Below are 26,103 nucleotides of genomic sequence, written 5' to 3'. Positions count from 1 at the left end.
TAAAGCGCTCTGACACCTTCGGGTAAAGTTCGCGCTATATAAAATCGCATTAAATAAATAAATAAATAAATTGTCCCAAAATCGGTAACGTCTACTTTTGTAATCGGTTCCTGTGTAATGTTCTCATCATGTTTCACTTGTGTTCCTATTGTGGAGCGCTCTGACGCCTTCGGGTAAAGTCCGCGCTATATAAAAATGCATAAATAAAATAAAATAATAAAATAAAAACCTAAATGGGCGTGTTCAGGCTCTCAGCCAATGAAAGTATGCCTGCTCAATGACATTTTTATTGCCATGAGTGCTCGTTTTGTGGGCTGCTACCGCTTTTAATCCTTTTTCTTTGGATAGTTGGCCTTCTTTCCTTACTACACTTTGCAGCTAGCTCCGCCCGGAAATGACAGCGGTGTTGTTGCTTAGTGTTTTGGGGCGGCTGGTCCGTCGTGCGGCACCATGGCAGCTGCCTGTGTCTCTACTGCCAAAAGGACATCTAAGAGTGGAAGCCCGCGGGTTCGGGCCGATTTCTCCTGCGAGCATTGGGAGATAGTGAAGCCGTCCGTTTCCGACTTGACGCGGGAGGGGCGAAGCAACATCCTCTGCACCGTGCAGGGCTGCGGGAAAGTGCTGTCTAACCCTCCGGCTCTCAATATGCATCTCGTTAAGAGTCACGGTGTTCAGGTGTGCTGTCTCCGTCTAATTGCTGGTTTGTGTGTATCGTCTCAATTTTCTCAAGTTCTGCCTCCCGAATGAACACATTTTTCAATCGCATCTTTCCTGTCCTGACCCTGCCTGGTCGTGTCATCCACCGTGCTACACCCGTCCTCTCTTCCCTCATTATGGCTTCAAAGTGCACACCTTCGGCAGTCCTGCATTACCCCCCCCCCTCCCCGCCCTCGTTTCTCTAGTGTCCCCGTAAGCGACCTTCTTCAACTGTTTTACAGCCATTAATTATCTCTTCTCCCTTCATTATTGTGACTCTTCCTCTATGGACCGTTTTAAGTTGTATATAGCAGAAAATTTGACCGAAGACCTAAAAGCACCAGATTACTTAGATGTTCTTTAAACACGGGGAGCTTACGTGATTTGACCAAGATCACAAGATGCTAAACCGAGGCTGGGACTCGAACGCGATTAGTTCAGTTCCAAAGTCGTCAGCTTTGGCTGTTTGGCCAGATCAATTCCCTCCTTCGCGTCCAGACCCACTCCCTTCTCTTTCATGAACCCGTGTTTAGATTCACAACACTTTTTCCTGTCTACGTTTTTCTTTTCTCCTACCTTAACTATACTATCCCAATGACCACTCAGTTGTGTTAGCACTGTTTTGCTAATTTTGTGACCTCCCCATCTTGCCCCTTCTGCCTTCCTTCAGTAATAGCTTTTACTACACCCACTTATTTTTTAATGTACATATCTCTTACATTGGTAATTTTCGCTCATTTTGTTTCAGATGGAATATAATCGTTTTTTTCCCAGTGGATAGAATGATAAACGAGCTTGTAATACTGTATCGTGTTAAAGATGCAGAAGCGTGGTGGCCATCATGTTATGTAAATGTAATGTAAATTGATACTTGTATAGCGCACTACTCACCGCAAGGCTCTCAAGGCGCTTGTACGAATACCACTGTGGAACCCATCCTGGCTTTCCCTGTGAGGTGTCCACTCCTGGGCACCCCCAAGGTGGAGGCCAGGCATCCTTAGCGTTGTGGGGGCCATTGTGGAGATTAAGCAAGCTATTGCCCAGAGTTGCAGAGTGGGACTCCATGATTGGAATAGGCACCGAGGCGAGAATTATCAGGTCCGTGGAATTTTGAGCCCAAGACCCGCCGAAGCGGGGAATTGAACCCTGATCCCGGGCTAGACCTCTGCATCAGGGTCTGGGGAATTGAACCCTGGTCCCGGGCTAGACCTCTGTATCAGGGTCTGCCGCTCTAACCATTGAGCCACACTTCGCATGTTTGAAATAATGCTTTGATATCGGCACATTATATAAAGTATCTATGGTGTGGCCTCTCTGTAATTTAAAGATAGGATGTTTCTGATGATATTGATAATGTATTTTGAAGACAAAAGTCCTGCATTACTAAAACTGCTTGAAAATGTACGGTTCTTTGTCATAGCTGCACTTTGAGTTGCCTAGTGAAAGTGTAACTTAATTATAAAATGTATGTAATATCCGTTCTGTGTAGCATTAAATGCAAAATTGAAATACATTTTTATTCAGAAAATATCTAAAACTTCAACATCTTAAAAGTGAAATATTTAATCCGGTTAAAGTCAGTTGTACGTTTAAGCTCCTCGCTTAACTCGATCCAAGTACAGAAAGCAAAATTGTTTATCGCAGCTGCAGGCAATTTTAAATCCTCCATATAATGCTTTTACTTTAAATAAATTACCATTTGCACTAAAAAACGGGAAACCTGTGTTATCACTCCAAAGTCTTTGCACTTAAATACATTTTCTGTACAAATAGTGTTTTTTGTGTGTGACCTGCTTAGGTTTTACAACCTTTATGCGCAAAATGTTAGTCCTGCCCCCTCCAAGCAATGTAAACAATCATTTACAATGCAATGGTCTCGTCTTTGTTAAAGTTAGAGCTATTGGCATTGCTCATGACATTATTTTTGTTTTTAAAACATAAATAAATGGCATTGCCATTTACAATGCCAATAGCTTAATCTCTCGCAAATCTCTACACACACACAGAGAGCCACACACACACAGAGAGCCACACACACACAGAGAGCCACACACACACAGGGAGCCACACACACACAGGGAGCCACACACACACAGAGAGCCACACACACAGCCACACAAGCGCACACACCCCCCCCCCCACACACAGAGCCCCCCCCACACACAGAGCCCCCCCACACACAGAGCCCCCCCCACACACAGAGCCCCCCACACACAGAGCCCCCCCCACACACAGAGCCCCCCCCCCACACACAGAGCCCCCCCCCACACACAGAGCCCCCCCCCCACACACAGAGCCCCCCCCACACACACAGAGCCCCCCCCACACACACAGAGCCCCCCCCACACACACAGAGCCCCCCCCACACACACAGAGCCCCCCCACACACACAGAGCCCCCCCACACACACAGAGCCCCCCCACACACAGAGCCCCCCCACACACAGAGCCCCCCCACACACAGAGCCCCCCCTCACACAGAGCCCCCCACACACAGAGCCCCCCCACACACACACAGACAGAGCACCCCCCCACACACACAGACAGAGCCCCCCCACACACACAGACAGAGCCCCCCCCACACACACAGACAGAGCCCCCCCCACACACACAGACAGAGCCCCCCCCCCACACACACAGAGCCCCCACACACACACACACAGACCGAGCCCCCCGCCCCCCACACACACAGAGCCCCCCCACACACAGACAGAGCCCCCCCACACACAGACAGAGCCCCCCCACACACAAGCAGGGAACAGAGGCAAGAAAAAGCGAGCACACTCAGGGAACATTATTTTTGTTTTTAAAACATATAAATAAATGGCATTGCCATTTACAATGCCAATAGCTTAATCTCTCGCAAATCTCTACACACACACAGAGCCACACACACAGAGCCACACAAGCACACACAGATCGAGCCCCACATGCACAGACAGAGCCACACACACACACTCAACACCAATCAAGGCTGTCTTCAGCACAAATCGATTTTATCAGAATACTTTAAAACAGCCTATGATTAAAGCACCAGATTAAATATACTGTATGCACAGTGTTTGTTAGGGATTATTTGTAGCACACATATTTACCAATATTGGCTTCTTGGTGCTAGAATTCATGATAACATTTTATCCAAAGTTAAAGCATAACGTCAAAGTTAGTAATAAATAATACAGCAATCACACACGCAAGTGATTCGCCAATGGGTGCTCCCTTTACTAGAATTCCCCGGGCATTGCTAAATTTTACACACATTCAATTAATTTCTACAAAATAAAATGTATAGGTCCAAATGTTAGCTATGTTTTTGAAAAGAAACTTAGAGTCCCTATACGTGTAGTCAATGTCAAACTGACAACGTGCGCATGTTTAGGGATACAATAATTGCCAGCTCCCTTATGCGGAAGCCCGGCACCATAAATGTGTGGCAGCGGCGGCACATCACAGGTCCAGGGATGCTGAGTCTTACACAGTGGTCGAAGTGGGGGAAAAAAAGTAGGGGAACAGTGGGCGGAGAATCAGAGGGCGGGAATAACCCAAGGATTGGATCTGTGGGTGGAGCCAGAGGTGTGGCCAGAATGCGCTGACATCCCAATTTTTAGTATTTGTTTGGCATTTCACTGCCCAGTTTGATTAACCAATGGATACACATGATTATTTAAGGTTATACTGAGTCATTGACATTAAAATATATTCACAAAGTGGGATATGCTTCTAATCACAGAATGTACCAAATACGATAAAATGTGGAAACACAAGCCATTTGTCTCCAAGCCATGGAGTTTCTGTCATCAGCACTTCTCCCTTTTTCCACAACAGCAGTTCAAACATGAATGGCAAAATATCCTAGTTTGCAAATGTTTTCTCTAAAATTATGGCTCTGCCATATTTGCCTCATATTGCAAGATCTGCTGCATGATCTGACCATTTAAACTAATAAATTGTTTGTATCTCAAAAATATCAAAAGTTAATATAAAATGTGACTTGTGTTGCTGCGGAGTGGATTGCCTATTGCAAAAGGTGGACTGGTCACCTTTCTCACTGCTGCGCTTGTATGTTACACTGGTACTAATAAGGCAAAATCTTTCCAGAGACTGTTAGCATGTGTACACACGTCAAAATAATAAAATATCTGAAAATATACTGCATTACGCGGCAGACTTTTTTTTAATGCATAATTTAGTCAACACTACGGCATAATGTTGTCATCCTTTGCTGCATCATTAATTCCAGTGGCCCCACAGCAGGCAGCACATGTTAAAAGTGCTTGTGAATGAAGCAGGGAGTCTGTGAAGTTTGCAAACTAGGGGGCCGATTAGGATGGCGGTGAATCCGCATCCTCCGGGCCGGCGGAAGCCACCACCGGCCCGGAGGATGCGGAGTCACCGCTGCGGTGGTTGAAAAGACCCCCCGCCAGGTTAGGATGGCAGGGGGGTCATCTGCAGACGGGAAGACCGTCCGCCGCCTTTCCGCCGCGGTCGCCTTCCGACCGTGGCGGAAAAGCTCTAATATGGTGGCGGTGTCTATCAGACACCGCCAGCCATATTAGGATGCATGCGGAAACATGCTTTTCCACGGTGGGTTTCCTGCCGTGGAAAAGCATATGGTCTTTTGTGTTTGGGGGCCCATTGCGGGCCCCCAGGGGTGATGGGGGGGGGGGGTGCACATGGGGGGTACCTATGAAACCCCCCTGCCTTTGCATGCGGTGCCTGCCGCTTTGTGCATGCAAAGGGAAAACATGCATATTTAACATTGCGGAGGGTGCTGCTTCAAGCAGCACCCGCCGCAATGTTAACTATATGGGATGTGACCGCCAGGGTGGCGGTCACATCCTAATTCCGAGGGAGGGAACGCCGCTGGCCCTGCGGACGGACCCTCCATCTCGTCCGTCCGCCATCCTAATAGGCCCCTTAGTTTGGTGTGCGTGCAAATCCTGCATTGCCAATCCCTGGTGAGTTGCAGCTACTACTTCTGAAACAAGACCAATGGAGGTACCTATGGGTGAGGCAGACTGGCCTCAAGGGCAGGGCCAGCTATAGCACTGGTGGTGTCCTGTGCATTAATGTTTGTTAGTGCCCCCCAATGACCACCTCTGCCATGGGTTCCCTCACTACCACCCTTTAACTGTGCCCCCCAATTCTCCATAACCACTCTCGCTCAGATGCATTTAATTTGATTTACAGCGCCACTCATACCATTGTAGGGTGTCAGAGCACTTTACATCACACACATTACACAGAGACAATCAATATGTGTGTAAATCACTGTATAGAAAATGTTACATAAGACTAAGGACTACAAGATGTAGGAGTCACATGACAACCATACCAGTAGCCCGTATAGTTTTATAATGATTGGTCTGGAGAAACACAATACCTAGAATTTAAAACGTAATACCATGGTTGGGGGTTCTCCTTAATAATCAGAATTGATTTCTGTCCAAAAGAACACTTTTTGCGACATTAGGATAATCAAAGACTGAGGGTGGGTGGGGGGGGGGAACATAACGCTCTAATTTATACCTTGCAGTTTGTATGCAGCTCTTAGATGACAGTTAATAGCTCACTGTTCCAAGTAAGGATTTTAACTTCTAAACTGCAAGTAACAAAAAGATCTATCTGACAAAAGCAGTAGCCCACTGACCTATTTACATTATGTGCACTTTGTGAACTGCATGGAGCATGTTCTTTGCAGCCGGTACATTAACCCTCTGTGCTACCTTTCCATGAGTCAAAACTTCCACTAGACAAAATTCTGATCTCTCTCTAGGAAGAACATTAATCACCAGAGTCATCATGAAATGTTTATTGTTGCCGAAAATTGCTGGAGGCCAGGAAGGAGGCAGCATGCGTTTTTAAAACCATAATATACTTGTAAACATGATGCCTCCGCCTAAAGTCAGCACCCGGTGCGGTCACACTGGTTGCACCGCCCTAGAGCTGGCCCTTCACAAGGGTCCTGTGACCTCAGTGACTGTTGTTCTAGGGTGTGCTGCTTCATAGGCCTGCCCGCAAGACTGGGAGTGAACTTCAGCATGGATAGTGGTGGACAAGCCTTGAAGGTTAACCTACACTTGTCATGCTAGGGTCCACCTGCTGGTGCGAAGACACCAGGACTTCTAAGGTGTTGCGAAGCCTTCTAAGGTCCAGCATGTGATTGTGCTCGTGCTCTCGCAGGAGAGCGGTCTGGTGGACTGGTTATTAAGGCTGAACCTGGTTCCCAGTTCCAAATTCAGCAGCTCTGACCATAGTGCCACATCCTCTCCCCCACTGAACACCGTACTGTCCCTACTGTCCCACTGAGAAAAACTCCCACTGTCTTCAACTACAACCCAATTGTTGCCTGCTATAAACACCTGGATGCGGCTCAATTTAAATTACGAACTGGACAAGAGCAATATGCGGCCTTCAAAAAAAAAAAGTAACGACATCCTGGAAAAAGCAAACACTTAAAGGGAATGCAAAATTTAGCAAACCATGGGAAATGTAAGCAGGAGCAACATGGTTACCTTAATGCTTTTACACTCACTATTCAGAAATCAGTGAGTGCTTTTGCCTGAAAAGTTAAGGACATGACTACAGGGCCCTGAATGGACCCATTTCAATGGCAATTGCTTATATCCTTACAAAACGTAAGCAGTATGGTAAAAAGACCACATCCCTGGACGCAGAACCACAGCACATATTTTGTTTTCCAATCCACACATTGCAGCACCTCCAGGATTGGTGCACTAGTTCCAAGTCCAGGGAAAACAAAGACAAGAAAACAAAAATAGCGCTTCACTGGCAAACACTGTAAAAGTGGCGCTAATGTGTTTCAGTGTGAATAAAATCAGTTTGGCCAGTTTGCTACCACTTTGCCTTACTTTATTTAGTTATTTATCTATTTTTCATATTTTTACCCTTTTATTCCCAATGCTGCACTTAAAATGTCAGAAAAATACGACATTTCCAGCAAAAGCGTCTTTCTTTTTTGGATCCATTTCACAGGGAAGCAAATAAAAGAAAGTAGAGGAAAGAGAGTGAGAACCCCGTCTTGAAGTCACAGTTTTCATGGGCGTCCGCAGGTGGGGCAAGGAGGGTCGCTCCAGGGGGGGCAAGCGCCCCTCCTTGCCCCCAACTGCAGACGCCCATGCTTATGACTGACTTGAATGCATCGTTACTTTTTCTTTTCTAATGATTGGGATGGAGGTTCTGTCTCCCATCAGATTTGTTCCAACAGTAGCTCTGCATTCATCATCACTGGAGCATGACCTGATACAGAGATTAGGCATAAAGCACTAAACTGCATTAAGAGGGCCCTATCATTACTCACAAACATATAATACATTCTTTAAAATTTTCCATGCACTTGCTAAAATAGCTTCTTTTCCCTTGTCCTGATTATGGAATATCTCTTAAACCTGCTTCATGTAATGAAGTCTTAAACTTCTTTGAGAAATCATTAACACCCCCCAAACCAACCTGGTCTATCCTTTTGACCCTCATACACACAATTAAAAGCTAGCTTCTGCAGGTATTATGTCCCCTTCCCCAAAATTCAGGAGGTTTAGCATAAGATCTAATTGGCAATGTTGTTTTTTTATTTGAGGAGTACCATTGCCCCATCAGATGAACAGTAACTCTTTTACCATTATGCATCACCATCGCAAGGTCTATTACTACCTAAAATATTGAACTGGCAGTCTCTAAAGAGGAAAAAGGCTACACCATTAAGCTTAAAATGCGCATAAGAATAATAAATGTGCATGTAATGCCTGTGCTTTATTTCGAGCTGACCACGGTGAGATAAGCGCTTATCCTAGAGCCAAATAATGTCCGAGTGATGGATTAGAAGTTACAGCTACACTGCCAGTCTCATCATAGGAGATTTGAGTCCCAATGGATGACCAAACCCTTTGTAGAATGACTTAAAAAGAATAGCATTAAAGAGTGCATCAGCATGTCTTCTATTTCCTTTGAAAAAGCTTGTTAAGCTCCAAAGTAAACAAATGTTCGCAGAATGTGGCAGAACATTACATAATTACCTGCCAAACTTAAGCCTTCGCATTCCCCCCCCCCCTTTTTAAAAAAACCCAAAACGATTAAACCCCCATAAAAACAGATAATCCGCTTTTTAAGAAACACCCAAAGTGCAAGAGGACCTACCTCCCAATGTGCTTGTAAGATTCCATATGTCAGCCATCACCCATGTGGGCTAACAAAAGACTTTCCAATCCCAACTGCACTGTGGGGTGCCTGCCCACTATATATTTTATCTACATACTAATGTGATATAAATTAATAACCCTTTCCTCCATCAACCACCCTTCCACTTCTTTAAATAAAACCTATTCTCCTGAGCACGTTAATATAATTTAAATAGACAGTTTCAATTTCCTAAGCCTTTCCTGTTCCATGTGTGGGAATATTCAGCCAAGTCACTTGTCTCAGCCCTTTCGTGTTTGTGTTTCTTATCCTCTTCAAGTAGAACTTCTCAGTTGAGTGTGTTCTCTCAAATACCCTTGTAATTCGGGCCTACCTGCCTTGATTCATTTCTTAATCATTAGGATCTCTTCCCTTATGTACATTTTCTGTAGTTGAAATTTCATGACTGTCTCTGCCTCTCCTCTGTCTTTAAAGAAACACATTTTATTATCCTATACAAACACTGTACCATAAGATTAAGCCCACTTTCAGCGAATTATTCCCTCCTCAAGTCTGTACTATGTTTGAATGATAGCCTTCTCTTAACATAACCATAGAAATAGGGGAGGGTGTGCATGTATAGTCTTTTAAGCTGTCGTGTTTCAGACTTCTTGCCACCCTCAGTACTTCTCCTTCCTCTTTTTTCCCCCAATGTTTTTTAATTGGATTTTCCAGTTTTCAGTGTTTTTTTATTAAATTTGACCGTTTTACTACATCTCAGGTGGATACAATAGCGATATGGTGTATCATAATATAAATGCAAGAGGGAAAACAAATGAAGTCATGTCATCTGAAAATTAATACACATGTATAGAGAAACATTGTGGTGACCAAATGTACACGAAAAGAAGTAGAAAAATAGGAGGCATAATGTAACTCTTTTAAATAACACGGATGCTGTATGAGACTATCAAAATGTGATGTTACAAGGCTTACATGTAGACATGGCGAGTACACCGGTTCGATAATATGCTCAGCACCGTGCAGAGGTGCTCCTGCCACTTCTTCCTTCTCCTTTAAGTAGTGCAATTTAGTGAGGGCAGTTCTTGGACTTTGATCATGTATATGTTGCTGTGGCCCTACTGTGTGCTATGTGAAGCTGTACCTCTGTATGGCCATCATCCAGCAGCAAAGTGAACATGCCTAATGCAAAATATTCTAGATCCAGCCCTCCTGCTCCTTCTTTCAGCGCACTCATGCAAATATATTTTCTTCTCGGGCAGTTTTCCATTTCCTCTCATTTCGAGTCTCAGATTCTCTCCCAGAATGAGGAAATGGCTTTCAATGTTGTTGAACCAGGCCTTTCTTGGTGGTTCATCCTATTCTCCACCTCCAAAATTTGTGACCCACACAAAATCATCTTTTCTTACATCTTCCAGTGTAGGACATAGATTGGTGAGCAGTTCTTGTATCCCTCTGCAGAGGTCTTTAACATATAATGTATTACTTCTCTTGCTAATGCTGCCTGGCTACCCTGCAAATCTGACTTGATGAGACCCTGGCTAGCACTTTATCATGGTTCTGTCCTCCTTCCAGGAGCACGTCTCCTCACATCGCCTGTTTCTGCACCCCTGCTGTGGGTAGCTATGAAAGCAGGCCCTTTTGCATGCAGTTTGGTGGCATTTGAAGCATCTTTTCTCATAGGATTGCAAGCTCATTGGGTTTTGATCTCCTTGGAGGCGAGGTACACTCTTTCATTGCACAACATGTGTCAAATTGAACCTCTGCTTCCATGCTAGTTTAAGGATCAGTTTCACAATGATTTCCAGACATCTCTTGGCTTCCTCCATAGACAGATAATTTAATTCATTTCCCTGAGGTGGGATCGGGAGGGAGTTCGGCAGTAACATAAAGATTTTAAGTTCCATCTCTCTCCCTTTGGCCTCCTCTCTCCAGTGTACCTTCCCTGCTTCCTCCTACGGATTGGGATCACTCGAGTCAGCAGTGCAGTTTGTGCTACAGCACACAAACCCTCTGGCACCCTAGGGGCTGTGCTGACAGGTGTCGTGCTGTCAGTTGGTGGCGTAGGTGGGGGGGGGGGGGCGGCAGAAGGTTAAGGACTAGAGACTACACTGCAAAATCTGTATTTGTTTTCATAAGTCCAGGAACTAACAGAATCTCCGGCTTCTTCCTTGCCCGCCACAATAGCGGGAATAGTCTTGGAAGAGTACTTTTGACTGTGCGGAGAAGATTCATAGTGCCGCGGTTCACGTACAGGTGTTCACATTACAGATGTTATTTTGCTGGAAAGCAGTTGCCTCCCCATCTGTTTGTCTACACTGTCGGGGTCAGTCTCTATTTATCATGGGGCCATTCCCCAGGCAGAGCACGTGCAGAGCTCACTTGTTCCACCTCTCCATCTTGGTAGGATGTCTAGCCACTTCCTTAATCTCCACTTAAGTGCCCCATAGATTTGAAAGCAGTTCAATGCCTGCACACTTTTACTATTGATAGACATTTTCACGATTAAGACTTGCGTTCACTATCATTGAACATTACTTTTTCAGAGTTGGGCATTCATTTTGTAAAGACATAACTCAGCCTGCTTTCTCTTGGGTGGTTTATTTATTTCAGTCGTCTTCTTTTTATGTGATGGCTTACCGCCCCTATTCTTTGTCATACTTAAAAGCGTTTTGGTCTCCGTGCTATGATTCCATCACTTTTGTCCTTTTATTAATTACATTGCTTGCATTCAGCGAAAATATATTTTTGAAATTTAATTTATGCAGTTCAATAGCGTGTTTGTGATTTCTTGTTCTCCACGTTTTGCTGCCCTGTTTGCTTAACTCCCATCACCCCATACCCTGTCCTAGTTCTTATGTTGCTTTTGCTGACCCACCCCTGTCCCGTCCTTGCTCTCATGACCCTATACAGTTCATTTTTTTTGCCTGGTGTACCACAGTCAGGCATCCATCTTAAAATGGGTTTTTACCATTTCAAGTTGGCTGCCCATGAATGCGCAGCTGACACCAAGAAATGCATTTGTAATGTCTGAACATACCCATTCAGAGATGGCCACTGTCAATGCACACATATATTCCTCTGCCATATTTGAATGGGTTTGTTCAGAGATTACTAACTCATTCAAAGATGACTGCCATTGATCCATACCCATCCATTGATCCTTGCCCGTCTATGGCGATTATCTTTTAATACATTTTTACTTTTTGAACACTTTTTTCAGTAAATGTAACATTATAATTCAGCCACACTGTCTGATGGTGTGTTTTTTGACATGCAGATGCTTGAATATGATGACCTTGTGGCTAGAGCTGCCGACCTTGAAAAATGTGGAACCAGGTTCAAATCCTGGTTTTGACTCAACTTGCTGTGATTCTGGGCAAATCACTTGGTGCCTGATTACGAGTTCGGCAGTCATAGGTGCACAATATGCTGGTGGTGCTGCTGCGGCACTGCCAAGCATATTACGAGTTTTCCTCAATGCCAGGATTTCATGGCAGTGTTCACACCATGAAATTCTGGCGGTGAGGAAACAAAGGGGACCCTACAGGGCCCCCTGTTGCCTCTGAGCCCTTTGTTGTATGCAGGGTGGCACATGGTGCGCCCCTTTGTGTACATGCACCTTCTTTCCTGAATGGCATGGACTTAACAGTCCGTGTCGTGAAGGAAAGGGCTTTGGCTGTCCCATTGCGGTGCCTATTTGAAAGGCACTGCCGTAGAAACGCAAAAGGACTGTCTGCCAGACAACGAGGGAACTCTTAATCGGGTGTGGCAGCTGGTGGTCGAGTTTAGCTGTGCGGGAGGGGGCGGTGGCCTGCCGCCCCACACTGCCAAACTCTTTATCAGGCCCTTAGTCTGCATCTTAAAACATTTGTAACATAGTTTGGTCTGTTGTAAGACTATTTGATGCCATTGAGCCAGGATAGGTGCTTTATAAAAAAAAAAGCAGAAGTTATTTGCAAAAAACATCTGTATCCATATGTACCTTTTTATGATAATGTGAAGTGGCATTGACAATAAAAGACATGAATCTTGTATGATTTGATTATATTGTATCTCTAAAAAGTGACCTAACGAAGTGTCTCATTAAAAAAAAAAAAGATATATAACAATTCTGCAGTAATGTTCCTAGATATAAGCAGTTAAGTCCAAAGTAGACAACGATGACCCACCCCCCCACTCCCAAATGGTGAGTTGAGAAGTATGCTGAAACAGTTCATACGGCGACCACCAGCATACAGACCATTTGCCTTCGTGGGCCAGCTTTAATTTGGAAGTTGGGACTTTAGGAAGATAATGGCTATCTTGAAAAACTGATGAGCTGTCTGCAACTAGTTAATTAGGTGTCAAAGTATAGGTCTAACATATCGGTTTCAGGATGTAAACATTTTATGGGGGAATCAGGAAAACTTACCCATAGATAAAAATAAATAATTATGGTCACAGGTCAAAAGTGGCTCATAATTAAAGCATGGAACATAGGGGCCTGGATTCCTTGGCTATTTGGTTTACAACTCCAAAGTTGAGATACTCCAAACCTCTTAATGTAGCCTTTCTTCCAATGACTGAGACCTTCCTGTTATACTCATTTGGTGCGTACTCTGGAAGCAGCATTTGTACATTAAGATATCGGCTAAAGTACCCCCTCTGAAACATTATAAAGATATTGCAAGTCATGGAGGAGTTCCATGGCCATTTAGAGGAATGAGGCTGAAGGCCGAGTTTCTTTTTAAGGTTTTAGAACTACAAGGTGACTTAAAATACCCTTATAACGTTTCAGAAGGGGTGCATGCACCTTGATTTATTGCCGCTATTTTAGTCACTATGAGTGAGCGGTTTCACTGTGCCCCTGTCATCTGCACTTTTCTGGTTTTATGATAATTTATGATTCTCTCCTGGTAGTAATTTATTTAGCAAATGCAAATATTGAATTAAATACATGGATAACAGAATCCTGTGTATTTATAATACAGTTATCCCATCTGTTATAACTTTTAGTCCAGTTCGGACACCATCTTTATAATCGGCGACTGGGTGCGTCACAAGTCGCCCATTATAAAGACATTTAAGACAGGCGAATATACAGAATTACAGAATCCTATGTATTATAATGAGGTTAACATGAGGGGTGAGGGTGCAGAAGAATGATGCAGTGAACTTTGAGAGACTGACTGAACTTGAGAGAGGCATATTGTCTACATGATTGAGTGTACTTTGCCTGATTTTAAATGGACACTAAAGTCGTGGTGGAAACTCCCAAAGTTATATTTTAGGTCTCCGAGTATTAACATTGTACTATAGGTGGATATTCAAAGTTGGGAGCAGTGATACTAAGTTCAAGTTCAAGTTTAACATTTGTATAGCGCACTACTCACCCAGAGTTTTCTGAAGGAGAGGTGGTTCTGTGTAAGGCGGAGGTGGGTGGGGAGAGAATTCCAGGTTTTGGCCGCTAAGTAGGAGAAAGATCTTCCCCCCATGGTGTATCTATGGATGCGCGGAATTGCGGCGAGGGCTTGACTGGACGATCGAAGTTGGCGGCTGGGGGTGTAAAAAGACAGGCGCGTGTTGAGGCATTCGGGTCCTAGGTCGTAGAGGGCTTTGTGTGCGTGGGTGAAGAGACGGAACGTTATTCTCTTGTTGACGGGGAGCCAGTGGAGGTCTTTCAGGTGACCGGAAATGTGAGCTTGGCGGGGGATGTCTGGTATGAGTCTGGCTGAGGCGTTTTGGATGCGTTGAAGTTTTTTCTGTAGTTTGGCTGTGGTTCCGGCGTAGAGGGTGTTTCCGTAGTCCAGTCGGCTTGTGACCAGTGCGTGGGTGACTGTCTTTCTTGTTTCGGTGGGGATCCAACGGAAGATTTTTTTGAGCATACGTAGGATGTTGAAGCATGATGATGAGACGGCGTTGACTTGTCTGGTCATCGAGAGGGAGGAGTCCAGGATGAAGCCCAGGTTACGTGCGTGGTCCGTAGGTATGGGTGCGTTTCCCAGGGCCGGTGGCCACCATGAGTCGTCCCAGGCGGAGAGGGATGGACCTAAGATGAGGCATTCCGTTTTGTCCGAGTTCAGTTTTAAACGGCTGTTCTTCATCCACTCTGCAACTTCTTTCATCCCTTTGTGTAGGTTGGTTTGGCGGTGTTTGGGTCTTTGGTGAGGGAGAGGATCAGCTGGATGTCGTCTGCGTAGGAGATGATGTTGAGGTTGTATTGGCGCGCGATGGATGCGAGGGGACTCATGTAGATGTTGAAGAGGGTGGGACTGAGTGATGATCCTTGTGGTACGCCGCAGATGACTTCGGTGGCCTCTGATCTAAAAGGGGGAGGCGGACTCTCTGCGTTCTTCCGGCAAGGAACGAGATGATCCAGTCCAATGCATTTCCTTGTATTCCGACGTTGCTGAGGCGCTGTATAAGGGTGCTATGACAGACTGTGTCGAAGGCAGCGGAGAGGTCAAGTAGGATGAGGGCAGCTGTTTCTCCGATGTCCAGTAGAGTTCGAATGTCGTCTGTTGCTGCGATGAGGGCGGTCTCGGTGCTGTGTTTGGCCCGGAAGCCGGACTGTGAAGGGTCGAGGGATTTGTTGGATTGGAGGAAGGCGGCGAGCTGACTGTTGACGGCTTTCTCAATGACTTTGGCAGGGAATGGGAGGAGCGAGATGGGGCGGTAGTTCTTAAGTTCAGTGGGGTCTGCTGTGGGTTTCTTCAGAAGGGCGCTGAGTTCGGCATGTTTCCAGCTTTCCGGGAAGGAGGCGGAGTTGAGAGAGCAGTTGATGACGTCTCGGAGATGGGGCGCGATAATGGAGTCTGCTTTGTTGAAAATGTGGTGGGGACATGGGTCGGTTGGCGATCCTGAGTGATACTAAAGCAAAGTCATCTGTAAATGTGAGAGAATATGGAGGGTTTTCCTCAATTTGTATTATCCTTTACACTATTGAGACTTCATGAAAGCTATTCGAAAAGTTCAAAGTTACAATGACTCTTCAGAATAGTATGTTCATAACTTTTTTTTATTTAGTATCCTTTTTTTTGTTTCATGTTCTGTGTGTGTGTGTGTTTTCTTTAATTTTAATTAGCTCGTTAAATCATTTCATGGGCACAAGAATGTTTATTGAACTGTTTGCATCTGCGCGAATTTCGTATGTTGGTAAATGTTAAGGTCTGCTGAAAAATCTAATTTAATCAATTACTTTTTTTTATCAGGAAGGTCTAATAAATCCAACCGTAAGAAAAGTTTTAAAACCTCATTCCCAGCGTTTGTATTGTTGCCCCATCGAAGGATGCCCTAGAGGGCCGAACAGGCCCTTTTCCCAATTTTCTCTCGTGAAACAGGTATGTAGATCTGCACTGTTGAAATAACACAGAATGAACATTAGTGTGGCTCTTTTGTTTTATTTTTGCAGGCTACGGTTTTTTTCTGCACTAAACATGACCGGCAACTGTGTATTTTTACCCAGTAATGCTTTTGAGTGTTCCTGGCTACAAGCTAATAAACCACTAAACCAAAAAGGTTACCAAAACTCTGCGGTGGTGTTTTTTTGGACCGTGATGCACATTGCCCACTACGTTTTTAGTATTGCATGTTTAATTCAGTTAATTTAGTTTGAAAAAGATCTAATTTCAAACCGATCATTTTAAACGGAAACCGTATTTTGTGTATTTAAGTCAATAGAAAAAACATGTTCTAGTCAATGGTGTGTTCTTAGGGAAGACATTGCTGCAGAAGAATCTTGTCTTGTCTGTGGAAGTGAGGTTTTACAACGCTTCTCTTCAGAGTTAAGCTAACAGTGAGCCACTGACTGCAAAGAGAATGTTCAGGGTGTTTTTTACCTTTCATGATGAGTATGGGGTTTAACAAACAAAGAGAAGTGATTAACTTAGTGTGTTTTGATAAGTACATTATTTAAAGAACCTGCTCTAATTAGCTAATTAGATGGAAATCTGACTAAAGTGGTAATTCCCCAGGTCTCCTGGATAAAGTCTATGGTTTCAGAATTTTCAAGCCTGCAATTTATGAATATTAACTCGAGGGTTTTACTTTAATTCGATGTAATGTGAGTTTGAACCCCTTCTGTTTTTGCTTTAACATGCAGCTAAATGTAATAGATCACAAGCACACACGTTTAAGTATATTTGCACTTGTGTTGTGCTTCTCCAGTATGTAAACACTTATGTAAAGTTTTCCATGTAAATAAAGTTTTCAAATGTACATCAGTGAATGGCAAGGTCGGTTGGTATGCTTGAAAATAACCGCAGTTTCAGCAGGTAGAGTTACGGCCTATAGAGAGAGAGAACTATCAAGCAATGTGTCATTTTGCTTCATATTATTTGAGACTAGGATGTAGCTACTTGGCCGTGTTACAACAGTAACGTAGAAAGTAACAATATCAGAAAAGCTTTCTGGAAATGGCATAGCGTGTGTTCAGACTTCAATACCTCAACCGAATAGTGAAACCAATTCATTCTTTGTGGCAATATACATACGAAGTTCTCGCTACAACTTTTTGCAGAATTCTTCTGCAGAATGGAGGCACAGACAAACTTTGAATATGTATATTTTCACAGAGACATGCGTTACTCTGTGTATTTAGCACCTTACAAGTAGCTTAAATGAATGTGTGTAGGCTTGAAATACCAGTCTTCAAGGGAAACATTACTTTATAAATGTATTGTAAGGAAGAACTTGGAGTTTGATTTAGAGTTTGACTGATGGTTACAAACTAGATGGATATTACGTGCATGCCTTATTACAATTGCGTCATATCCTATGGCACTTGTTATAAGAGTTGTGCTGTAGTAACCTGTCCAGCAAACTCTAATTCAGGCCCTTAGTTAGTAGATCACATGCACCACTTCAAAAACTTTGTAATTCAACATAAAACTTTCTTTGTAGTAAAATTCTTTCCTTTCACTTGTAGCACTTTATGAAAATGCATGCTGAAAAGAAGCACAAGTGTGAGAAGTGTGATAACTCCTACAGCACAGAAGGTGACTTGAAGCGGCATGCTAGTTGCTGTGGGAAAACATTCCAGTGTACTTGCGGATGCCCGTATGCTAGCCGAACAGCACTATTGTCTCACATTTACAGAACTGGGCATGAGATCCCAGCTGAACACAGGTAAGAGGAGTGTTACAACTTTCCTTTTCACTAAAAGTAATTGAAAAGGGCCAGAATTGGGCTGCACAAGGCAGAAATATGGATATAAGTTGCTCCATGACGCGCTGATCTATCTTTTCTTTTATCTGTCTAATATGAATGTTGTTATTATTATTTTTATGTTTCGATTTGCGTTTACAGACATGTCTCCAGGACAAATTTCCAGTATAGTTAAATGCCTAGAACACCAATATAAACGTCTAGAGTACCTAAGAAAGGCTCTGATGAGGCAAACCATCGTCCTTTTGATCCTGACATAGAGTGTAGAATTGTGCCTGTGGCACGGGATATTGCCTTACAAAACTGTAAGAATAGCCCACTTCTCAAGATCTGGCCTGCTACCTTATTTATGGAGAGCTTTATGGATCCAAAGATTCCCATCAACTCCTTCCTCCTCCATCCCAACTTTGTCGCAACCTGAATACTCTATTGCAATTGTCTTCTTAGATTATGGAAGTTCTATGCTTGCTATCAAAGCAATGGTTACCTCTTTAAAGCGAGGCTTAATATGTTGTCATGTCTCCATCATTAGTGTGTTCCCTATTGCGAGTGGCTTTTGCAAGAGTAATCTAAAATCAAGGTAGGGTGGTCTATGAATGAGTGGCTGTCAGATATTGCCTCTTGGGCATTCAGGCTTGCCTTTAGTTTTGATGGCTGCTAGGATCTTTTAAACGTGAAACAGGAATGCAGGTGAGTAAGTGGGTCAGTTTTTACTGATATCACTGCGGAGAGTACCATGAGTATGGTTTGTGTATGGGAAGAAGCAAAATACCGAGTTATTGAAGAGTTATACCCTGGCTACATTGAAGCTTTTTTATAGGATCTTTTTGGCTCCCTTAGCTGTTCAAGGAACATTAAGCCTTCTCTGGCAGATGTATGAAAGTTTCATATACTGCTAGGATATCAAAGGTTTGAGTCAACGGGTATTTCTGATGGATACATCTGCCAGTGGATTCCTCACCTTGTGAATATCCCCCTGCGTCAGCAACATTCGGAAATTCTTTTGTAGCTCTTCACGCCGACGTGGATGGTGTCACAGAACGCACGGCTTCGCGCCCGCGGCTCCGCTGATGTCCCTGACTCCATAATAGGACTCCGTCGTCAGTTCCCTTTTTTCCGCGTCGTCGACGCTAACGGTTTTCGAGGGATCCTCTGTAGCTATTGAGTAACTGTTACTGTTTGTTGCTTTTAGTGTTTTTTTGTTTCTTTGTCTCCTGTTGAGATGTCCTCGAAGAAGACCGGATTCAAGCCGTGCGGAGAATGCGGGAAAATGATGTCAATCACGGACCCGCATGAAGATTGCGTATGGTGCCTGTCTTCAGACCATGATGTCCAGGGGTGTCCATGCTGCAAGAAAATAAATCCCAAGTCCCTTCATGAAAGAGAGTCGAAGCTCTTAGTTGCCAAGATGAAGGAAGGGTAAAAAGGACAAGAAGAGTTCGAAGTCGCAATCGAGGTGGACGAGGTCGAGGTCGCCTTCGAGGTCGTCATCGGGGCATGCTTCCAGGTCGACACAAAAGCATAAGAAGAGGAAGCACGGATCTCGCCACCATTCTGGGAAGGATTCGGATTCGAGGCCGAAGTCACCAGGTAGAAGACATCGTAAGGATGATGTATCTCCTTCTCCAGATGTTCTGGATCCGGAAGGTGAGGCTTCGCCCATGGAGTCGCCGGAGTATTCACCGGCTCCGGTGTTGAATCCCTCTCCGACGCCGTCTCAAACTCCAACTCGAGAGGAGGAAGAGGCTCCCTTGCCTGAGGGTTCGACGACTCTGGCTCACCAACCCGAGGAAGAAGTTGACACGAATTCCGGTGCCTCCTCGAGAGCAGTCTGTGGGTTCATACCCTCCCTTTCCAGGCCCGGGGCAAGACCCTACACAGTATTTAAACGCTATGTATGGTGTCTTCACGAGAGCCATGTACCCCTCTGGAGCACCGGTTGGTCCGATGGCCTTTAATCTGGGAGTCCCCCAGACGTATGCTCCGGCGCCATTTATGCTGGCTCCGACACAGCCTTGGCATCTCTCGGCGCCGCCGATGTCTTCGACGGCGATTCCTTCATCACCGGTTCCAGTTCGACCTAGAGTGCAGCGGCCTGTTCTTTTGGCTCCGAGCTCGATGCTGTTCCCGAAGGAGAGGTCGAGACGTGAGGCTCAGCGACTTCTAGAGGAACAGAGGTACAGAGAAGTGGAGATGGAAGAAGGTGAGCTGCAGGAATCTGAAGATTTCTTTGATGACCTAAGGGAGGCTAGTGGATTAGAACTGTCTCCGGATTGGGCGTTATCCTCTGTCCCAGATGCCCCTTCAAAAGATGTGGCACCATATCATGTGGTCATCAAGAAGACAGCAGAACTGTTGAATTTAAATCTGCCTACTGTGGAGTACAAGTCAAATATATTAACAGAAGTCCTCCACTCTCCATCTTCTGTGGTAGAGCCTATGCTTCATTTTAATGAAGCTTTGACAGAGCCAATCTTGGAGGTGTGGAATAGGCCTCTTACAGCTCCAGCAGTTTCGAAGGCTGGCGCAAGAAGATATAGGGTGGCTCCTGGAGACCAAGACTTTTTATCTTCTCATCCTTTACCAGAGAGCTTGGTGGTACAGGCAGCCTGCTCCAAAAGATCTGCAGGTGCTTTCCCTCAGGTGCCTGGGGACAAAGATTCTAAAAAGCAAGACCAAGCAGCAAAGAAAGGTTTTTTTTTTTTTTTTTTTTTTTTCTTCCGCGAGCATGGCTCTCAAATCGACGAACGCCACATGCCTCTTGTGGTGTTACATCCATGTTCTGATGCATTCTGTGAAACAGTTGGCCCCTAAAATTCCAGAGGAGGACAGGCAGAATTTTAATGAACTGCTTGTTGATACCCAAGCAGCTGCTCGGCAAGTCATCCAGAGTGGGTTGGACACGGCTGACTCTGTGGCGAGAGTCATGGGGTCTTCTATTGCCACCAGAAGAGCAGCTTGGCTGAAGTCTTCCGAATTCTCTGCTGATGTCCAGGCTGCCTTAATGGATCTTCCTTTTGATGGCTCTGGCCTTTTTGGGAAAAAGGCTGACGCTGCGTTGGAGAGATTCAAAGATAGCAGGGCAACTGCCAGGTCTTTGGGTCTACAGTCCAGAGGTACTGTAGGTAAAAGGTATAGAGGATTTGGAAGGTCCTCCTTTCGAGCCTACAAGCAGCCGCAACCGCTGCAGCAACAGCGAAATCCGCTGTACAAATCGTACAGGGCAGGCAAAGAGCTCGTCCTCGAGGTCGTCAAGCTTCCTCTTCCCACCCCCCTCCAACCTCCACAAAGCAGCCCTAGATCTGCCATTCCGGATCATGCGGGTCCTGTGGGGGGGTCGGCTTACCTATTTTCTACGAGATTGGGAATCTGTCAATTCGGACCTTTGGGTTCTCAATCTCGTGGAGAATGGGTATGCTCTTCCCTTTCGGGAATTCCCTCCGAATTACCCTCCTTGCCAAGGGGTTTGCTCAGAGGACCACCTGCCACTTCTGCATGAGGAAGTCCTGGCGTTACTAAGAAAAGGTGCGAGAGAGGTGGTTCCGGAGCAGGAAAGGGGTCAGGGATGCTACTCCCGGTATTTCCTGATTCCCAAGAAGGATGGCAGACTTCGTCCAATCCTGGACCTCTGGATTTTGAACCTCTTTCTGAAGCAGGAGAAGTTCAAGATGCTCACCCTTGCGCAGATTCTTCAAGCGCTGCTGGAAGAAGACTGGATGGTGTTGATCGACTTGCAGGATGCATATTTTCACATCCCCATCCTGAAGTCGCACAGGAAGTATCTCTGTTTCACGGTGGGTTCGCAACATTATCAGTTTACGGTCCTTCCGTTTGGTCTTACTACTGTGCCTCGAGTCTTCACCAAGGTGATGGCTGTGGTGGCAGCACATCTCAGAAGGTCAGGGATACCAGTATTCCCTTATCTGGACGATTGGCTGATCAAAGCAGATTCTCCAGAGAAAGTGCTCCATCTTCTGCAAGTCACAACTCAGTTGTTGTACAGATTGGGCTTTTCGATAAATGTGCCCAAATCTCACCTGGTGCCCTTCCAGCTCAATCAGTTTATAGGTGCTGTACTGGATACAACTGTGTCGGGCATTCCCTCCTTCCCTAAAGGATTCGTGACATACAGGAAATTATTCCTTTATTTCACAATGGAGCGGTCGTTCCAGTCCTGAAGGTCCGTCGTCTGCTCGGTCTGATGGCTTCCTGCATTCTGCTGGTCAACCATGCACGCTGGCACATGAAGGTACTCCAGTGGTGCCTCCGCAGGCAGTGGTATCAACACAACGGAGATCTCAGGGAGTCTGTGAGGATCTCAAGAGAAGCTGCAGCGGATCTGTCTTGGTGGGGCCTGGAAGGCAATCTGTCTCAAGGAAAGCCTTTTCAACTGCCTCCGTCGGTGTCCACAGTGATAACTGATGCATCCACCCTAGGGTGGGGTGCTCATCTGGGGGATCTGGAGATCAAGGGTCTTTGGTTTCCAGAGGAAAGGTTGCTCCACATCAACCTTCTGGAATTGCGGGCGATTCGTTTGGCGCTCAAGGCCTTCCTCCCTTTCCTTCGCGGTAGGTCTGTTCAGGTCCTGACTGACAACACAACCGCGATGTGGTATGTCAACAAGCAGGGAAGAGTGGGATCGCGGTGTCTCTGCATAGAGGCTCTGCGTCTTTGGTCCTGGGTTCAGGACCATCAGATTTGTCTGATGGCAAATCATCTGGCCGGAGTTCTGAACGTGCGTGCAGACAGTCTCAGTCGGCAGTTCTCGGCCGATCACGAGTGGAGGCTTCATCCAGAAGTGGTTCGTCACGTCTTTCGGACATGGGGAATTCCTCAGGTGGACCTGTTTGCCACTCACGAGAATGCTCACTGCCCGTCATTCTGCAGTCTCCAGTATCCGATGCAGGGAGCTTTGGGGGACGCGTTTCAGTTGAGTTGGGACTCAAGACTCCTTTACGCGTTTCCTCCCATACCCTTGATTCCTCGGGTACTAGGGAAGATATGTGAAGACCGGGCCCAAGTCATTTTGATCACCCCGGATTGGCCAAGAAGGGTGTGGTACACAGATCTTCTCCACCTCTCCTCGTGCCCACAGCTCCATCTCCCTCTCAGGGCAGATCTCTCTCAGATGGAGGGGCAGGTTCTACACCCCCACCTCCAGACCTTACACCTTCATGCCTGGAGATTGAACGGGGCAACCTAAATTCTTTTTCTCTCCCACATGATGTGGTGGATGTCATTTTATCGGCCAGGCGTGATTCCACCAAGTCTGTCTACTCTTATAGATGGTCTAAATGTGTCTCTTGGTGTGGGGAGAAGTCCATTGACCCTTTGAAGGCTCGATTGTCTGACATACTTCAGTTTGCACTTTCTTTGGCTCAGCAAGGGTTTGCTATAGCTACGGTCAAAGGTTATCTTTTGGCCTTGTCGGCATTTCTCTCTCTGCCAGATCAGCCGTCCTTATTTAAATCTCCTATTGTTTTAAGGTTTCTAAAGGGCCTTACAAATACATTTCCTCCTACTCCATTTATTGTGCCTCAATGGGACTTGAATCTTGTGCTTACTTTCTTGATGGGTTCACCTTTTGAACCTTTGCACAAGTGTCCCTTGAGACCGTTATCTTTTAAAATGGTCTTCCTGATAGCAATTACCTCGGCAAGGAGGGTAAGTGAGCTTCAAGCTCTTAGTTCAAAGCCCTCATTCTTGACCATTCATGCTGAACGAATGGTTCTCAGGACCAGGGCTGCTTTTCTGCCTATGGTGGTAACTCCCTTCCATCTAGGGCAGTCCGTTACCCTTCCTACCTTTTACCCTCCCCCTCCCCCTCACCCTTCCAAGGAGAAGGAGAGACTTCACCGCTTGGACCCTAAGAGGGTGGTGAGCTTCTACTTGGACAGAACTAGAGAGTTCAGAGTGGATGACCAGCTCTTTGTGGGTTTTGTTGGAGCCAGAAGAGGCAAGGCGGTGCACAAGCGCACGCTGTCAAGATGGATTGTCTTGTGTATCAAGATATGCTACTCTCTGGTGGGTAAGCAACCTCCTGAATGTTTAAGAGCTCATTCTACTAGAGCAAGGTCTGCTACATCTACTTTGTCTAGGAGTGTACATGTAGAGGACATTTGTAGAGCGGCAACTTGGGCCTCCCTCCACACTTTCGCGAAGCATTACTGCTTAGATTCTGAAGTGAGGAGGGACGGCCACTTTGCGCGTTCTGTCCTCCAGTATTTTCTGGTATAGGAGAGTAGACACGCTCCTCCGGGAGTGGGGACTGCTGTGGGACTCTATTCACAAGGTGAGGAATCCACTGGCAGATGTATCCATCAGAAGAACAAGTTACTTAACTTCGGTAACACTTTTTCTGGTGGATACTGTATCTGCCTGTGGATTCCTCACTGGCCCACCCGCCTCCCCGTTGTCCACTCTTCCCTTCCATACCTGTATTAGTGTCTATGTTTTAATGTAAATATTTTATTGTCAAAGGAAATGTGTTATTATAAGTGCTTTCCTGCATTGACTACACACTGTGTGTTTTGAAATATTTGGTACTGTGTACATTGTGTGTATATCTACAGTTGTCGGTCTATCCGTGTGCCTCGAAGGCACGGAAAAAAAGGCGGAACTGATGTCATCACGCTGACGGAGTCAGTGGCGTCAGCGGAGCCGCGCGCGAAGCCGTGCGTTCTGTGACGTCGTCAACGTCGGCGTGAAGAGCTACAAGAGAATTTCCGAATGTTGCTGACGCAGGGGGATATTCACAAGGTGAGGAATCCACAGGCAGATACAGTATCCACCAGAAAAAGCGTTACCGAAGATAAGTAACTTGTTCGTTTGTGTAATATTCATTTAACAATATGGTTGATAATTGGAAGTATCAGCTCTGGTCCAAGTGAGTAGACATTTGCTTGCTCTTTGTCCATAATGATTGTATTTGACAGATATTGCTCTGAGCCCAGCTGTGGGGGCTGAAGCCTTTTACTTCTGACGTTCTGGGGCCAGAACCCCTTCATCACTTGACTCTCAGTGGTAGCGCGGGTCGAGCATTCCTAGATTTCCCAGAGGGGGGGGGTTTGTTGGCTTAGATACACAGCAGGGTGATCCCAAGCTCACAATTCAAAATGCTTTCTGCCGCAACAATACATGATTGTTTAGTCAAATACTTAATTTTATGAGAAAAAGTAGTATTTATATATCAACAAGAAGTAAAATAAGACCTTTACAAGCAATACACACAGTTCTCGGAGGTCATGGCTCTAGTTATTGTTTTAACAGGCAGGTTCCTGAGTCCCACACCCCTTTTACTAGCGGTAGTGATGATTATTCCCCATTCACTATGACACATTCAGGTAAATCCCCACAAGTAGTCGGTCTTAGAAGTACTGCTACAACTCTTATTAAAGTCAAAAGTATATGGTAGGCAAGGTCCCCTAGGGCTGTCCGGCCTGTAAATAGGTCTCATCTACACCAGCAGGACCTGCACGACTGGAGTTCCCCCCGCCCCCTTTGTGGATGTTGAAGTACTTCTCTCTAGTGAGATCTTCAGATGCAGCCCTGGAGGGGAAGCGATCTGGTGTCCTAAAGTGCCTCACACGTGGTCTTGAAGAGACAGTGGCCCAGGGATACCTAATGCTCTTCAAATGCTAGTACATTTTCTGGGGTCCTCTGGTAGGGTGATTGGTGGCTCCTAATCCTCAGTCAGGGCTGAACAGGTCACTACAGCAGCCTCCTTCTTGACAATGGTCTTGCCCATACCATTCTCCTTGCCTTTGCTCAGCGCCCTTGTATAAGCCCCCCCCCACACCCTCCCCAGCACACTGTGCGCAGGTGCAATTTTCACGGCGGCCCCACCTGGAACACGGTGTCAACTGAATTCACTCCGCACTCTTGCTATGGCCCGATCCGGAGTATTCTTCACTGTGGCCCCACTTGGCATACGGGGTCATCCACAACAAAACTTCACATGGGCAATGATATGATCACTGCAGCAATGTTTACTGCTCACTTAATATGGTCCTCCTCTGGCATCAGGGGGTTGATGACTTTAACCTATGCACAGGCAACGACCCGATCAGTGCCGCAACCGTCTCCTCATGCCTCGCTACATGGATCC

General features: G+C 45.6%; 1 protein-coding gene across 1 annotated transcript in view; it reads left to right on the top strand.

Moving 5' to 3' along the window:
- The first annotated feature begins 364 nt into the window (after positions 1-364).
- The window catches only part of ATMIN (ATM interactor), a 40,795-nt gene continuing 15,056 nt past the window's right edge, over positions 365-26,103 (top strand). The window contains exons 1-3 of the mRNA XM_078671557.1: positions 365-675; positions 16,043-16,171; positions 17,758-17,957. Of these exons, the coding sequence (XP_078527683.1) occupies positions 451-675; positions 16,043-16,171; positions 17,758-17,957 (554 nt within the window). The 5' untranslated portion in view covers positions 365-450. The remainder of the gene's footprint in view (positions 676-16,042; positions 16,172-17,757; positions 17,958-26,103) is intronic.

The sequence above is a fragment of the Lissotriton helveticus genome, chromosome 12, assembly GCF_964261635.1.
Source record: "Lissotriton helveticus chromosome 12, aLisHel1.1, whole genome shotgun sequence".
NCBI classification, from domain to species: domain Eukaryota; kingdom Metazoa; phylum Chordata; class Amphibia; order Caudata; family Salamandridae; genus Lissotriton; species Lissotriton helveticus.
This window is presented reverse-complemented; position numbering and strand designations above follow the sequence as displayed.